An 18,848-nucleotide genomic window follows, 5' to 3' on the forward strand; every position below is an offset into this window, starting at 1 on the left:
AGCTCTGGCAAAAGGCAAGTTTAAGATGCTAGACTGACGAACAAAATACACTTACGGCTTCTGTTACATTAAAAGGCTAATACATGGAGGATCAAGACTAAGTATCTAGTTTCTGATAAAAAGTTATTTACAAAAAACTCAGGCAGTTGACATTTAGTCAATGTCTTTTCAACTAAAGAAATGTCTTATTTGGGTTAGCACACTAAAAGCAAAACATGGGTAGAAAAAAATCAATATTTTTTTCTCCCCTTTCTTTTCATTCCATGCACTTTTACTTGTTACTTTCACAGATGATAATTACAGCTGAGATTTACAGTAAATAGTGATCAGACCTTTTTTTTTTAAAATACAGTAGCTCCTAAATACATCTTAACAGACAATTGAATCAGAAACACATCATGAAATATTCTATAGGGTCTAAATTCCAAGTGGTATTATGGGTTCGTATAAGAGCAAAAAAGGAAAAATGACATCCATTTCAGAGTCTTATTAAGAGTTCCAGCCTCACCACTGTAGGTACGTATGGATACAGCAAGTGCAAAATATATCCGCTTTGCAAAGGCAGAGGTGAAAGGCGGACTGCACAAAGGGTTACAGCTTTATATGTAGCCAGGATTTCCTTGCTATTGACTGAGGTATGTTAAACAAAAAAAAAAAAACAACCAAACACAACAGGTTAAAAAGAGGATAAGAGGATTTTTGTTTCCCACTTAATAAATTATATACTGGACCACAAGTTTGAGAATCCTAAAAAGCCCTGCCTTCCAAATGGTTTTGCGTTATGCCCTCTGTATTTTTACCCTTTTAATTCTCAAAGCATTACCATATTAGAGAAATCATAACAGCTCCCTGAGACTCGGCAAACAAACAAACCTCACCAACAGTAATGGAATTCACCATTTGGAATACAAATAATTGCTTTACTTCTACATCTTCAGTAGTGGCAATGCACTGGACCGTAAAAGCTTTTATAGAGCCGTGTCTGCATATATGGCATGTGTAAAACATTAACAATGCATGCCACTGACAAGGTTTTCCAAATTTATTTATTTAGAAAGGCTTTGATTCTATGGCCTTTTCTTTATCTGAGAGACAGATTTTGGCAAAAAACACATTTAGTAAAAAAAAAAAAAATTCAGTAGATCAGTGTAGGCTTCAGAAAGCAGCTTCCATCTGAATGCTGAAGCATCAATGTGAGTGGTCAATACTATCAGGTTCACTGCTTTGGAAAGGATTAAAGACTAATATGCACAGAACATCGTACTCGCAGCACAGCCATTCAAATCAAATAATATATGGAGCACCATGTTTACACCTGTAGCTCAGAAATAACATCAATATAACACAAATCTCCTTTACATGTAGTATCTTGGTAAAGCATTTAAAACAGCAAATCATACCATAACCCACTTCCAGATTTATTTTTTTTTTAAACAGGTGATTTTGGATTACATTTTCAAGTGTGAGGGTGAAAAGTGACAGACAACGTAAAGAAAAATGCATGTTGTAACTACCACTACAGTGACATTTGCTTATTATAGCTATAAAAAAGCTTGCTAACAATTTTTATGAGATTATATAACTTTTCATATCCTAGAAATCTTCCCCACTGTAACAGAAAAGGGGCTGGTAGACAATTAATACATGTACACCAGACAGTAATAACTCAAACTAGACCAACAGCTTGTCTTGTACTATTTGCACTATGAACAAAAAGCAACATAGTATGACTTATTGCATAAAGTACACATCGATCCAGCTAGAACACTACAAAAGCTTGCTTGTTGTTAGTCTTAACCACAAAAAGAACAGAAGCTGTTCCCTACATACGCCTGAAGCAAACCTCTTTTCTTTCTGTTGGTGTATAGCACAACTTTAAAGAACCACGAGGGTTCTCCTGTCCTCCAGAAGGGATAGGAACTGCTGCAAGAGGGGCTCAGAACAGCACTTGGATCATCCGTACACATAGATCCAACTCAACAACTGGTAAAAAGATTTACCTGCAGTGAATTACGACAGCAACCTCTTTGAACTTGACTACTTTTTCTGCCATATTTCTATTTTCGCAGAGCAACACTTCAGCAATCACGAATGCTCTGGTGCATACATCAGAGTAGCTGCTGCTGCTTGCCCGTCTTGATACGGCGCATGAATTCTAATGCTGATCCCTCTTATCTGAACAAAATTAACTTCTCTGTCTTCTGCCAGAGGTTGTTTACAAATAATTTCTTTCTTCATTAACATCATACACTGCAATATGACATCCAGAAAGATAATCTGTTTTTAAGGATTTGCAATTACTAGACAGGCATTAGCCTTTTAGCTATGACCAGACTGGTTTGAATTCATTTCTTTTCTTTATCATGTCTTAATAAAAGTTGTTACACAAGAACAGATTTCTACCTACGAAATTAACAAGTATGTTTTAAGAACATTCATTTTACAAAAACAAACCTATATCCCAGATCAATACCTGACCTTTTTCTTTATTTTTTTCAGACCATATAACGAAATATTACATCTATTAAACAGACAATTAATTTTAAGATTGTTCAAGAATAACAAAAAAAAAAATTCAATACAAAAATCAGGTTTTATTGAAAAGTGAATTCAGCACATTAAGATACCTCATTGTTAAAACAGCTCTGCTTTCTAGGTGTATTCTGCACACAGAAATGTGGACACAGACGTGTGTTCTACCTTGCTGACAGCTGGCTCAAAATATAAAATTTAAAGCTCTCTTATTATGTGCAGATAGTCCACTGACATTTAAGACAGTTTACGTCACTGGTCTAAAAAAAGAAAAACAACCCCACAAACTAAAAACTTACAAACATCAAGCCTTTAAAAATCACTGATGGAATATCCACTGGTTTCATTCCCCTTGCTCTAATATGTTTTCTGATGATTTTTTTCTGAGACTTAAATCCTTGTCTTTGGGCAAAAACTGAACATACAGTAAAGAACACCTAAAAACTAACATATGAGTCAAGTCAGCTACGTTGTCCCATCAGATATACTACAATGAGAGTCAACAAGTAAAAAAAAAAAAAATTAGAAAAAATGACCAGCATTTAAAAAAATGAAGCCAGATGGTCTTCCTTGATTTTAAAATTCCTGTTGAAGGAGTTCCTATTTCAGTCAAGTAATGTTTAACTGGTAAGAAATTCTCCTCCTCATTCTAAAGTTGCTTTTAAAAAAAAGTAGCAGGTTTTACGGCAAACAAAACAAAAAATTAGGACAAAGTTTCTTTAGCATGTTATATCCGACTTCTAAACTAACAATGTACCTGAGGTTATCTAAGGGTGACCTCTAAATTGTAACATCCTATTGCTCATCATGGTTCCACACAAACAGTGCACAAACTATTTCACAAAACATTTAAATAAGTTACTAATTTCTAGGCTTGACAGGTATTCTATCAAAACGTATCTATGAGGATAGAAAGGCTCTCAAATTCCTCTTTAAAGCCTGATGACTGAAATACATTCCCTGGGAGAAGAAACAAAGATACTTGGAAATAATTCAAGGAAGACCTCTCATCTGCAGTGCCTTCTCAAATTGCCACCACACACACACACAATCTTTCAGCACTCACGCAGCCTTCAAAATTTAGTAGCACCCAGAAGCCCCACAGAGCAAAACCATGTAAGCCACATGACAACTGCAAACAGGGTGCTACCTTGTTCTTGCTGTTAGATGTCACTTATCTCTCTTACTGCCTTCTTCAGCCAAGAAATGTACTTTAGAAATTTTACTTCACAGCAAGATTTCAGTAAACAAGACAATACGCTGGCCCTACCACATGCACTCATACAGAAGTTTTCATTTTCACAGTGAAGGCCAATTATTGACCAAAGATCTCAAATTTTGAGACTGTTTGAATAATGTAATAAAGCTGGTAAGTGGCTGTAGACAGACATAAACCCGGGTGCTTATATCAGGCGGCATTATCTTTTATAGTTGAGTATTTTGCACTATTCACAAGAATTAACAAAGGCCTATCAGACTACACTCTTAGTTAACAACACAAAGCCAATAAAACAATCCTGTTACTTTGAGTGGAAAATGGGAGGGCAGAATTTGAAAGCTATTAAACAAAGAAATCAAATGCAATTATCAGTTGAAAATAATGAATGCATAAAAAGGGTCATTTCTCAAATATAAACTTGGATTCTTAGCAGTAATTTAAAAAATGCATTATGAAAACTAACTGTGTAAACTCCTCTTTTATCAAATGAAACATCGATGGAGTAGAAGGTTGCTGCTCTACACAATACTGAAGCACAAGTACAGGTACAAAACCATTTGAAAAGAGAACTCTTGCAAAAGCACATTACTATACTAACCTAATTCAAATTAGAGTGGTAAATAAAGCAATGAAAATCAGAGCTTTAAATAGCAGAAAATATCTCTTAACTTGAGCAATAAACAATAAATTTAAATTGCAGACAACACACATGTCCCTCTGCCCAGAGAACCTTATCTACATTTCCATTAATTTAAGTGACTTGTTCTGAGTTTGGAACTTATGAGTGATAATTCACAAGGTTTCATCAACATGTAGAGCTATTAATAATACAAATTCATGTCTAGATTTTGGTGAGACCTTTTTTTTGCTCCAACAATGATCACTGTCCCTGTGATTATTTTATTTTTAGACATTACCTTATAACAAAATATACCTAGTACCCAAATGCAACAGCACAGTCAGCATTTTATTAGGGAGAACGTTGAAGTATCTCCTCTAGTTGCACAGGGGAGAAGAAAAAAAACCAACAATGAACACTTCCCTCTGAAATATGTATCTTAAAAACAAACCAAAAAACACCCAAGTTAACAAATAGATCTTGTTTCTGAGGGCAAGGCTGAATTAAATAGTCACAGATTCTTCTCTCAGTTATTTTCAATGGAATTTAGCAGTAAGCACAGATAGTTATGCTTCAGCAATTATTCAGTTCAGTAGAGAACAATTTGCAGGATTAGTCAACCTACATTAGCTGTGTCAACATCTGTGGGATTTGCATTGACAGCAGTTCATAAATCTATCACCTGGGGTGCAACAATGCCTTCTCAAATCTACGCTATGCTAGAGTACCATTCACGCGCAGTCATCATTTCCCCTCCTCCTCATTAACAAGTACTTTTCTACATAAAACATCCATTTCCCTTTAGATTCCACTACTACCAAAAAGAAAACGCAGTACTGGATTTATGTCAAAAATCCTTCAACTTGGCCTCTCTTTCAAAAAAGCTATTAAAGAATGGAAGTATTTCTCAGGTGATTGTTTTCATGTTACCAGAAGTAGCAACATCTTTTTATTAAACTACAGCAAGCAGAGTCTTTCTCTATTGAAATATGTCACATCAGACTTGCTGTGTATTTGAAATATTATTTTCCCCAAAGGTTAAATCTCCTTGAGGTATACATCAACTTCCTCATGGTGTCCAAAAAAGGGACTTGAAACCTGGACCCTCTGGTTAGACCAAAGAAAAAGTAACTGAAAAATTCCTCTGCAAGATTTATGCTTTTTTTTTTTTTTCCAAAACAACAACAAAATAATCTGTTTACAAATGCTGCATCCCTTCATTTTAAAGATATTTTCAAAGGTCCTTTACAAACTGAGATAGTCAAGTTCAGATCAATGCCTTACACACATTTTGCCATATAAAAAAAGCCACTGCACATTAAACTCCAAATGCTATAGATTCTGAAGTTCTCATTGCATCTCATATTTTGTCACCACAATTCAAGTTAAACCTAGGATAACAATGTCCATCTTTAATCCCGAACTCTTATTTCAGTAACACTGCTTGAGGGATTGCTGGGTAGAAGCTGGGAGGAAGGACAAGCAGTTAGAGCTGTTTAACATATTCAGAGGTCTATGTATATTCTGTTGACAAGATGATAGTTGAATAAATTCACATCAAAAAACCTGTTCTACTTATATACTCCAATAAGGCGCAGAACAGACTTACGATTAAACAACTGCCTTAAATCACCACAGCATTGAGAAAGACAGCTCTAGCAGGGACCATCCTAGAAATGTTCACTCTGTATTTGTCTATCCATTATTAACAACAGAGGTGCAGTCAGTAAACTACATTGATTGAATGTTCTTCCCTGCTTAGGGTACTTTCTCATGTGTCATGATTTTCATGAATCTGCACTTAAAAGTTTTATAGCTTCATCTTACCTTGCAAAGAAAACTGATGTTAAAACCAAGAGACTGTGCGTTTCTGGAGCCAGAGTTCATGTAGTTTCCAAGGAACAGCACTAACTCTAAAAGCTTACTAAAGCTTTCACTCTTCTTCAGCTCTTCACAAGCCAGCGTAACTGCCATAATGTCAGGTTTGATATTGTTTACGTGCTCTTCAAACGTGAGCCTGAAAAGGATCCCATTGAGACGTGACCGCAACATTTTCACTGAGCTCATCTACAAAATAAGAAACATTAAATCAGAACATAAAAAAAAAACAAATGCTTATTTACACAAAATAACTCATGGTAAAAAACAATATTGTGCAGCCAGCAAGACTACAGTTCCTGCATGCTTCATTCCCTGTCTTGTATTTCCAGGAATCTGTTCCTGCCAAGAGGTATTCTTCCCCAAACCATGCACTTGGCCTGAAAAAAATTCAGTGAAGCAATGTATTGAAAATAACAGAGTGCTTTGTGTTACCAAATCATTTAACTTGTGAATTCTAAATTCACTGGCAACAAATGCCCTCTGCCAAAACCCTTCCTCCCAGCAAAGGAAATGTAAGCGAGTTCCACCATCTAACAAGAACTGAAGATCAGCTTGAAGGTACACGTGGCAAACATTTCATCACATCTCCAGTGAAGTTACCCTTGAACTCTGATATTTACCAATTTCCTAGAACTAAGCTTCCCAGTTTTTCTTCCATCAGAAATAGAACGACAATCTCTCGAGTGTCTGCTGGTACCAGCACAAACGCAAACACTTCGGTCTGACTAAGCTAAAGAATTCTACTTTCCATTTTTAGCCTCTCTTACTGAGCTGACACGTAGCTCTCGACTTGCTCTTGGTCACTGGGAGAAGAACAGGGGACAGAGATGATGAATTCTTACAGACCCTTGTGGAAGGCCATGGGAATATCTAAGTGAGTTGGAGACACAAGTGATCCAGTTTCACTAGTCAAATGTTTATATAAAGCCAAGTCACACTAGCACTATCGTTCATGAAAGGTTTTTCTGCCATTGTACTGATGTGAGCTGTTAACTGTGATATTTATGGATGACATCAGTGCTACCTCTAACTAGGTGTTTGTTTTTGCAGTTTTAAATTAAATTTTTGTGTTTTGTACACTTATAGCAAGTTCTAAAATAAATGACTCCTACCAGTACTGATAGTTACTAAATAAGGTCAAATGTATTTTAAGTCATAAGACTTTTCAAGTTCACACCATCAAAAAGCCCCAATCTGTTTATCCCAAAGAATAATGAGATTTGGGAGGTGGATAAAGAGGTTTTGGTTGAAATTCACAACAATAAGTTCTATATAAAAGGAATATACCTAGAGATACTAAAGTAAGGATATTCTTCTGCTATACTTTTTCAGCTCTGATCCCACGGCATCATACTTTGTAGGCAACATACTGCCTGCTTTTCAACCTCTTCTCTTTTTGTCCTTTTAAACAGATTTTGTCAAACTGCTGCCCAAGATACCATTGTCTTTATGTTTCAGACACTTTGCAAAAGGTAGTATAGGACTAATTCCTTCCTGATCTGACAAAAAGACGGGAGGTCTTAAATCACAGTGTTGTAACATGGTAAACAACAGAGATACTGAAAAGTATCTACAATAGTGATTAATTCAGTTGAATCCCCAAGACCAATTTCATTAGACCAGCTACCAAAATATGTCCATGCCTTTCATATTCTGCACAAGTGATCACTAGTATTTCCTCCTACTTCGCAGCAGACTATACTTCACAAGCTGTTTAAACTTAGGAGAATACGTACTGAAAATTTTTCATCTACTAAATGCAAGAATGATTACCTTCCAAATCTAACTCCTAAATTTAATTAGCAGAATAGAGAAAGATTTCTCCCCCAATGTATTCACTATCAGTGGTGTTCCTGAAACACTTTGTCCCCCTGAAAGAAAAGCTTTGTTATGGGACAAATCACAGATCTCAACTATCAAAACAGAAAGGTTTTTATGTGCTTATGTCCCTGTTGCCCAAAGCTTTACCATGGCTCTTTGAGAAACTATCTACCAGACAGCTACCCGAAGCAGCAGCAATAACCTTCACTGGAAAGACTTGGTGGTCTGAATAATAACGAATTCATGCTAAAATGAACATAAATATGAAGGCACTCCAGATCAACAATTCACAATTCCAGATCAAACAATTCATCTGATCAGATTGGAACAAGGAAAAGGAACAGATCAGAAAAGCAGTATTTTAGTGTAACTTGCGATCTTTTTTTATACATCTCCATTGTCACAAATTTCTCCATGAGCCTCTATAAGCCAACATGATGCAGAGCCTTGAAACATTATTCTTCTAATCATTGCGTATTTTAGAAATATCATACTGAAAACATCTGCCTTGAAAGGATCTACCTTCACTGAGCTGCTGTAGATGGAAATTAAAATTAATCACATAATTTGCTTGAACTTTTGCAGAACAATCTCCAATTACTGTTTTTACTCAAAACGGCACAGAAAAAAAGTTGTCAAAAGCTTTAGATCCTGAAAACAGAGCGCAACTAAATACCCATAAGCCAAGAGAATGGTGTGACTTAAACATGTGTGAAGAATAATCCTTCACAACACTTCAGTCAATTTGTACTTTCTTTCTTTTTTAATGTTGTGAAGTGTTATGGAACAATGATCATTTACTTGCTTCACAAGGTAGTTTGACTACCAAACCAGCAGCAAGTTTTAATTTCATTTGCTGATCTACATATTTTTAAAGTATCTTGACAATTCCATAAGAGCTGTTTCAAGTGGTTCTTTCCTTAGAATTCCAAACTTTTTATATACATTATGCTCTCATGTATCAATAGAAGATCACCACAAATGCTATTTTATTTCCTCCTGCCCCACCCTGCCCAAGTTTCTCTTGCATATGCATGTTTCTAAATACACATGTTCAATGGCTGACAAACATACTGAATTTAGAGGAATCTTCTGAAAATAGATAAGATGCAAAGATGACATTCACTTAGAGAAAGGTCAAATTGTTTATAATTCTACAAAATTAGTGTCAAAGGCATACAAGAAATAACACATTCAAATAGATGCATATAACAGCAAGCATTAGCTTCCGCCACAAACAGCTAAGAAGCAAGAAAACGGGTACTCCTCTTCCAGCTAGCTATGAGCACTGGACTGCATGTCATGATTTCTCCTCCAGGGCTTTCATAAAGGTCCTTGTCTGAATTCTCTACCTAATCAAGTTCTTTATTCAGTTCTTTATTCTTTATTATCATGATTCAATTCCCAAGCCCTGTATTAAAACTAGGATCAAAAATTACTGGAAAAAAGGCAAAAAGCACAACTAAAGTTGCCTCACTTCCTTCGGAAAAAAGCTGACGTTCCTGTAACAATCTGTCAACCTGCTAAGACAACTTAGCCTCTTACCTATCATATATTGCTAGGAAAAAAAAATGGCAACTGTAATGTTCTAGAAAGATGAATTCTTCAGCAAGTCTAGAAATTACAATGAGGCAAAACGAGTGGCAAATAAATTCAATTTAAATGACTGAATGACTCTAAACCAATGCAAGTGCAATACACCTGTACAATTCTTCCCACTTCATCTACGTCCCAGCAAGGACTGTTCAGGACAGGTAATCCCAAAGAAGGGTCACAGAATCTGCAAGTCTCTATAACTACTCTGTGAAACTTCTCCTCTTGCATTAGCAACAAATTTACTGATAACCCAGTTCCTAACAGCCAAAGGACGTTTTGCATTCACTAGAAACCAGTAAAAACAACCCTCCCACTCTTCCAGAACACACACCAGAAGGGCAACTCTTTGGTCAGTTCCTGTCACTTGTTTTGTTGGCTTGCTAAAGGGTTATTAACTAAAATTTGTACCCCGTAATTGTGGCGTGATCTTTGCAAAAGTGGTAATATTCTTCTTAACTCAGCTTCAAAACTCACAGCTGATGGTAAAGTAGGTGAAGTTTTCTGAGTTTAAATACCACTAATATTGCAAAAGATTTTTTTTCCACTCTGTCCTCTGAGTTGATAGGAAATGGTTGGTACTCACACTCCATAGTATAGATGAGACTTATGCTTTTATAGTACTTGAAGTGTTCAACTGGCAGTGAAATCAAAAGCCAGTATCCTTATTGAAGTTGCAGCTGTTCCCATGTCATAAAAAAAAAAAACCCTTAAACACAAGTTTTACATTTAACATTCAGAGAACATTCTGCCTAGCTTATTTAATGTCATACAACTGATGCAGTTAATCTATTTTTCTTGCTCTACTTTAACATCAACACAAACTTTTCTTTATACGAAGTTGTGTTGCCTTTTTGATCGCAGGATATCACTTCAAAAACAGTTCCAATAACTAATTTGAATATATAATTGATTTTAACATTTCATCTAAATGGAAATGCAATTCTAACTTTCATCTGCATATCAGCTGAATATTAAGTTAATGTGTCTCTTCTAATAAGTTCATCATTTACTGAGTATGGGTTTTCTACACTGATTTTAAACAGCTTATTGCAACCTTTATTAAATTTGATGGGCACAGTGATTATCCAATTAACATTTCTTAATAATTAACATATCTAAATTTACATACAAATAAGGGTACATATTTTAAATATTTCTTAAGATAGTCTTTCTCTTCTTCTATTCCTAAACATATTTGTTTTAACATCAAGGTTAAGATTATTATTAATGCAAAACTCAATGTGACACATAGCAAAAAAGGACTGCAGTCAAGTAAAGAGCTTAAGTTGAGCTGCATTTCTTCCATTTTAATGGATTGTTCAATTAAATCAAAATCAGAAACAAAACCAGCATTTTAGTAGTATTAATGTAGTTAGAGGCCTCTAAAAATAAGACAGAATCACTACCCATAAGGAAATGTAGTTTTTTTTTTTATTAAACCAGATGGTAAAGTCAAACAAGCAAACAAGCTTCAGGAAACTAAGCCCCTTCATAAGACAAACATCACCATTTGGAGATGTTTGATTAAGCAGTTTTGTCTAATTAAGTTCCACTAAACACTTTTAAATTCTTTCTCAACTTTTTCTAATCAGTCATTCCTCAAAAGAATGAATCAACAAAACAGTGAGCATGACTACGTAAGGGAAAATAACTATACTTTTATGACTTTAACACAACTGAGTGGGAAAAAGAAAAAAAGGACCATTTAGTTTCGATCCTGCAGTAGACAGAAGTCAGATCATGCATGATCCTCAGGTATGTAAGACAAGGAGCAGTTTCCCAAGTGACTTCCATTTATGGTTGTATCATTTTCTGGGAAAGAAACTGCCAGCACAATCAGAATGAAAGATTACAAATAACAAATCATACTACTATATAAAAAGAATTAGGAAATAAGTGTTAGACCTAGCTGACAGACATCCGATAGAAAAACCCCAAACTATCAAAAAAACTGCAAAAAAACAAAGCTACTCCCCTCAGTTCAAGTGGTTTTCAGATACCTATCAGTAAAACATAAATCGACATGAATTCAAACTCTGGAAAAAAGTGTACTCAAAGCACTTACTACCTACACACACTTAATACACAGTACTTGTACACTGGCACCTTCATTAAATGCTTCTGTTTTACCACTACATCAAGAAAAAGCAAAAGAACTATTCCTTCTAACTGGTGGTCTTCTGAATTGGAGGTAAATAATCTTCCAAATATGAGAGCAAAAACATTCCCCAAGTATTGTCATATACCTAACTCCTGCGGTATCTCAGTACTTTACATTTGATGACAGAAAACTTCAATTTTTGCACTGTCATTTGTACTCCTGTAGCCAAACCATACACAAACAGCTAGAGTATTAGTTACATTCTCTCACTCATCAAATTCACACTCATCCAACCAAGATGAAGCTAAATGTGTGGCAAAGAATGAAATAGACTTATTTTTTGCAGGTTTTCTTTACTTTATGAAAAATATTTCTACTGTCTTGGATCAGCTTTTTTATTATCTACAATAATTACACCTTTTTTCCAGGCTTCCATTTGTAGGAGCATATTATCATACACCCAAAATGAAAAGGCCATTAGTCAACTACAACCAAATTAGTGCAAAATGCAAAACCTGATCCTGCCTGTCCTATGCTCCACCAAATTTCAGACTAAGAGATTAATAAATTGCAGACATTAATGAATCTGTCATAATGCCTTCTGTACAAAGGTGAAACTGGGGAAATAATTTTTTCTACAAAAAAACTGCCAGCACATCATCTCTGCATAAGTCATCAGATATACTTAACCCAGTTCTTAAAAACCACATGCTTCTATGCAAGCCCAGGCAAAGCACACGAACCTTGCCAGTAACAGAGCAAACTTGGACTAATCCTGCTGCACTGGGTCTGGCTGGGATGGGGTGAATTGTTCTTCACAGCACCTGCGCAGTGGTGTGTTTCAGACTTCTGACCAAAACAATGCTGTCAACACCCTAATGCTTGAGCTGCTGCTGAGCAGTGTTTGCACCGTGTCCAGGTTTTCTCCACTTCTCACTCTGCACAACCCAGTGAATAGACTGGGGGTGTGCAAGAGGTTGGGATGTGACACAACCAGCCTACCGCATGACTTGCAAAAACATTAACCAAAATAACTTAAACTTAAAATTTTTCTTTTTAATCCACTTGAAAAAAACACAATTCTCCAGCTAATTATTGCACTAATACATACCACAACTCCAAATTGTTCTGGCTCAGCAAGATCATTATATTCATCCTTTAATTCGGCTAAGGCATTGAGTTCTTTCTGCTCAGGAAGATTCTTCACTAGGTTCTAAAACAAACAAGGCATTATATTAACTTTGTTGTATTAAACTAGCTGAGATCTTAAAATAACATGCTTAAAATACCACAAAATGAAAATGCATGAAGAAATTATGGGAAGCTTATTTTATTTACGCAGCTTTAATACTATATAAACATGAAATCAAGCCCGTAATTATTTAATACAGACATCAACACCTCTGCTAGAGTCTCAAATTTGAAGAATGTCTTCTCAGTATTAAAAAGTTAGACAAAACTCCTTGATACTGTCAAACCCTGAAGATCTACAATCTTCTTTTGCCCTCCTAATTGCATCTTACTCCTTAAATATTAATCAAGAAATAACTGGCCTGCGAAAAGCAAGATATAAACACCTAAAAAAAACCACAAATCTTTAGACATTCAAAATAACTGTGCACAAACTTCACTTTAAAACATCTCGTGCAAAAAAAAGAAGAGCAACAACTCAAAATTGTACAGATCTTCTGGATGGCAAATATACTGGAACCCAGCAAAAGGTAGAACTTCCTTGAAATCTTATCCATGTCGCCAGAGAAAATTGTATGATTTATTATACGATCTTATCATCTCAAAATACAGATATGCTAAATGTATAAAATATTTAGATTAAGGCTGAAGAATACTTTTGTTTTAAAAGATAGCAAAGTTCAGACTGTCTTTAAATTTTGATATATACATTATTTGAAATCAAAACAATTATGTAATTTTTCAAGGAAAAAATTATACATTAATATTCAAACAAGCAAGAAGAGTCAATAGGCCTTTTTTGTTCAAAAATGTTCATAAATCTTAAGATCTAAAACCCAAAGTGTATTAAAATACATACACAAAGGGTGCCCTTTACTTAATTTTCCATCTCCACTAATCACCTTTGTTCTTATGAAAGACTTATGGCAGGAACCAATAATCACTGTTTAGGTTTATGTCACAAAAAGACCCTGATACGAAAAAAGTTACGTGCCTTCTAAAATCAGAAAAGCAACCAGCTTTTCAAGATATAAAAATCTTATCAGAGAAAACCTGTACTATTAGAGGCAGAGATGTCTTATTTTTAGAACATAACAATCTTGCCATCACTCTTGCAATATTCTTATTCGTTAGGAGAATTTGATTACTGATCACTGCCAGGCTTGATGAAGCAGGCATTAAGGTACAACTTGCAGAAAGGCATCAGTCTCATTTGTCAAATTTGCAAGTGATAGCTACCTTAATTCTCCAAGCTGAAAAAAATCAAACATTACCCAACTTAATAAGGAAAAATAGAGCAGTCTCATACAAAACATCCCTGTTCCAGAAAGAATTTTACACTTACACCAAGGAGCTACTGAATGTCTCATCAAGCCGAGTTCAATATACTTGACAGAGATAAGCATCACATTCACCCCAGTGTCATACAATTAAGCTATAGCCTCCTGTTTAAACCTAAGCATGCTTCCTTTGCTACTAACCTAAAGCCATGTCCCACAAATTTCTACCTCAAAAAAAGTTAAGGACCTGAAAAACTATTTCTCATTTGATTAACTGTTTATTGCTGGTAAAGACCAAAGACAAACACTAAAGTAATTTTTTAACCTATTTTTTCATTAGGTAGACTATTTACCAAATGCTATCATCAAAAATTTCATAGTATTTGTCAGAAACTTATCTTTCATTACACATGAATAAACTTACTGTAAATTATTTTTTCCATAATGTAGAAATATGAGTACCTATTACTAAAGCTGCCCTTTTTTTTAGCTACGTAACCAAAATCTGTTAGCATGCTTGATCATTTCTTTTTCTTCACCCACCCCCCTTCATGTTCTAGAGCTAACAGATCAACTCATCTTACCCTCGGCTTCTTAGACAGACAGTTTGGCTCTACTAGTACTGCAGCTCCCTGTATATATATATATATATATATATGTTTAAATATGTTTATTTTCATTAATTGTATTAAATACTGAAAATGAAGCTAAAGCAGTAAGTGATCACGTATTCAAATCCTTGTCAGTAGAGTTTCATGTGTTCATGATGATATGGGTTCAAATAAAAATAGGGTAAATAAAAATGCTTTAGATAAACATAAAGACAAGTAGAAATCTAAGGCTGACATTAAGATTCTGAAACTATCACTCACTTCTCACTGCTAAACACAGTGTTTGACAACTGTATGCTTACAAGAGCCTACTCTCTCAAAGACACATTGGGAATGGAGAACATTTTTTCCTAGATCATCTTCCTCAAGGAAGAGTCACAACAGTATATAGTTTACCGTGTACTCAAACTGATTAATCCAATTAAATTTAGTGAGTATTCCAAAATAAGTTTGAAAAGCAGCAAGAAAGAAGGACTTGAGAAGCATAACTGAAAAAGTACTTTTCTATATGTTCAATTATGTTATACCCATTTAGCTTTCACCACTTTGATATTTAGAACAAAGCACTTTCTACATGTGCATTTTTATAAAGTACAAGTTCTGCTAAGCATGAAAGAAAGGAAGATTTGCTTTGTAAAATTTTTCCAATCAGTTTTATTGAAAACTGTTAAACTGGTAAATTAGTTAATAACTCAGTTGGAAGATTAGAATAAAAATAAACCAGCACAGACTGAACATGAAATAGATGATACAACCCATTCACCCCAATACACTTGTAAGAATGTCTTTAGAAACACAGGAAGAATCTTTTCCAGATTAACAGCGAAATCTCCCTGCTGTTAGCAGCAACTCTGCCACACCATTCCCTCCAGAAATGGACCAATCTCCAAACCTCAGTTTTTTGAAAGTTATAGGCAGATGGGTTTTCTGGATAGTTGCATTCATGATGAATTCATCTACATTTATCCTGGTGATACTATTTGCCTTTTACATAATGCATTTTTCTCCTCAATGCTTATGCTCACCACTCTTCTCCCATACAGTTATAACGTAGTTGTATCCCCTCTCAGCTATTTATATTGCTAAGCTAATCAAGCCCATCTCTTCTAGCTCCCTTCTGCAGACTGTTTCCCCAGCCCTCAGCCACCTTAAGTAATTTCTAAGTTCAGCTTCTCCAATTTAAATTCATTTTTGAGAAATGTACCATGTATTTTGGGCTTAGAAGTACATTATTCCGAAGCATAATAATGATCCTCTCTACTGGAAATTCTTGACCTGATGCACCTTGCAATCACATTTGCCTTTTTTATGGTTTACTGGGTCTGGCTGGGATGAAGTATAATTTTCTTCATAGCAGCCCATACGGTGCTGTTTTGACTTATGACCAAAACACAGTGTTGATAACACACCAGTGTTTTAGCTAGGGTTGAACAGGGCTTCTGCAGCTTGAAGGCTTCTCTGTTTCTCGTTCTGCAAGTGGGCCAGGGGTGGGCAACCTGCGTTCTCCCACTCCAACAGGTGGGCCAGGGCAACCAGCTGGGGATGGGCGTGGGCTCAGCTGCTGGCCAGGGTAAACCTCTACATACACCTACATCACAGTGGTAGCTATACATGTCCTGGTGAGCAAAGACTCACTTCTCATCAAACTTTTCCAACTGATAAGCAACCATTACAACATCAGCTTCCAGCATTTTACAATTAACGTGTAAGATCATGACCTTATACTTCAGCATATCACATCCTATTTTGTATTAATCCAGGTCTCAAGATACCTCTGTGTTTGTCAGAGAGACAACCTTACCAATATGAAACTATTCCACACTTCAGATACTCAAGGTGGGTTTTCCCTCCCTGTTGATTTTTGATTTTACTAATCCTGTTGGCTTCTCAAATGATCTGATATCCCCGATCAATAAACATAAACTCAAGACTTCTTACTTATTGCCAAATACTATGTATCACGTCCTTAAGTTTTTGTGAGAAGACTTACTCAGTGGCCAAAGACAGTATTTTTAGCAATGTAAATATGTATACTAGAAATGCTTTTTATTTAATTTTAGGCCCCATACTCGAAACCAATCAATTTCACGCCAACGTGGCCTGAAGCAGGACATCATAGTGAAACACATCAAAGTCAGACTGGAAGTCATTACCCATCAAATGGGAACTTCCAAAGGCATTATGCAATAGGAATTTAAAAAAAAAAAAATCAAGTATTATCCCAAATGAAACAGGAATGAGAAATTTGGATACAAAAATCTTTATTTTTCAAACACATTAGGTTTAGCAGTATAACTCTCAGAGTATGACACTGTAAGCAAATATCTAACTGTATGTAGTGCTGTGAACCCAATAGTTTAAGGTGTTTGAGAAAACCGCAGCCCTTCCTTTAGAGCCTCAAGAAAACAAAACTCCAGAAACACAGGAAGGCCTTGGTGACACAAGAAAAACTGCAGACCAAGGGCAAGCAAGTTTAATTCGAAAAATTTCAATCCATTTATGCTGCATGCTTTGCAAGGTAGTAATTTTGTTAAAAAACCCTCATGTTAAAATTTGAAGAAGTTACGAATTATGTAACTAACTGTTAAAAGACAAGGCAACTCAGCTGAGCCCAGTGCCCCTGGCATAACCCTTCTCCATGTCCAAGAAAGGAAGAAGAAATTAATCTAGGAAGCCTTGGGGAAACTGGGACAGGGGTGCAAGGAGGAGACTGAGAAGGAGGAATGATAGATGCCCAGTATGTTAGCTCGAAAGTCAATCTGTGTACGATATGAAAATAAACCAATTCAACACCAATATAATTGCTGTGCTCCATCTGTGTACCAGCTTAGGTTTACATGTTTTTCTGTCACTCCCCAGAGACCTCCTACTGTGAGGACATCAGAGAGGGACACAACAAAGCTGCATTTCATACTTTCTCTCCAACTGAGAGATTTGGGGCTCAAAATAAGACCAAACCAGCTTCAGAGCAAGTTTGATTTACAGATGGGTTTTGGGTTGTAGCATTATCCTGCTACAGGATAGGGAGTTCCATCCATCACTAGTAACAAGCAGAGTTGTTTCCACAAGATTGATGAAACCACATTATCCACCAGCCTAACTCTGGTAAATGCTTGTCTTTGAAAGTGAAAAACTAGAATTGTTGGACATTTCCTTTTGAAAGAGAAAATTCATAAAGTCAGAGATTCAAAAGTACTCCTAGTAATAGTGTCTTCTAAAGATAGTTTTACTGCTTTTATCAATTGTATTCTAAAGTAGAAGTGAAATAAACAAAACAGTAAACACAAGGCATACATTTGTAGCTGTTATCCAGAAAACTCTGCACTGTTCTTAATTCTGAATTCCCATATCTTTACAGCATTTATATGTGGAAAAATCTACAAACAAAACCAGAGATATTTGCACATACCTGAATCAAGGATTCACTCAGCTTCTCTTCATCAACCTCTAAAATTATATTTTTTATTTCTTCGTAAGGCAAACGGAAAGAACCCAAAAATATTGCTGAAATTCAGTAATAAATAATTAGATTCAACAAGGTCATAAAGATTGATGTAAGAACGGAAACAACAAAAAAGTTTTCTATGTAAAACAAACAGTAGATGAGGCACACTACTGAAATTTAATTTACGAATTTTGCTCCTCTAAGAAATTCAATTATGACAACAGTTTTAACCGTTTAATCATCATCGGTTGCTCTCTATCAGTGTCACCTATCTCTAACAATGAAATCCTAATTTTTACGAATGGCAACATATCTGCATTACTACTTAAACTGATTTATTCAGCCACTAGAATGCTTTAGCTACTATTTTTGGCTTTCATAACCATGTATGGACAGCTGTACTACATTTACAATTGGTTGAATGATATTTACATGACATTCTAAAAGGAATTGCTTGTCAAAAGGGTTAATTACCACTTACCCTAACCACTTACCCTTTAGTTACCTAAGGGTAACTAAACCTATACAAGAGACAATGCCTATTTTATACCC

At 35.5% G+C, this 18,848-nt stretch overlaps 1 protein-coding gene across 1 annotated transcript in view; it reads right to left on the minus strand.

The window, feature by feature from the left end:
* Positions 1-18,349, minus strand: part of LOC104466733 (protein diaphanous homolog 2-like) — a gene marked incomplete at its 3' end in the record, with an annotated part of 57,816 nt that extends 39,467 nt beyond the window's left edge. Inside the window, exons 1-5 of the mRNA XM_010080258.1 lie at positions 18,261-18,349; positions 17,944-17,947; positions 16,838-16,840; positions 12,881-12,975; positions 6,198-6,437 (exon numbers count right to left, since the gene is read on the minus strand). Coding sequence (XP_010078560.1) covers positions 6,198-6,437; positions 12,881-12,975; position 16,838 — 336 coding nt within the window. The remainder of the gene's footprint in view (positions 1-6,197; positions 6,438-12,880; positions 12,976-16,837; positions 16,841-17,943; positions 17,948-18,260) is intronic.
* Positions 18,350-18,848: the final 499 nt, after the last annotated feature.

The sequence above is a fragment of the Pterocles gutturalis genome, unplaced genomic scaffold (genome assembly GCF_000699245.1).
Source record: "Pterocles gutturalis isolate BGI_N339 unplaced genomic scaffold, ASM69924v1 scaffold5209, whole genome shotgun sequence".
Classification (NCBI taxonomy): Eukaryota; Metazoa; Chordata; class Aves; order Pterocliformes; family Pteroclidae; genus Pterocles; species Pterocles gutturalis.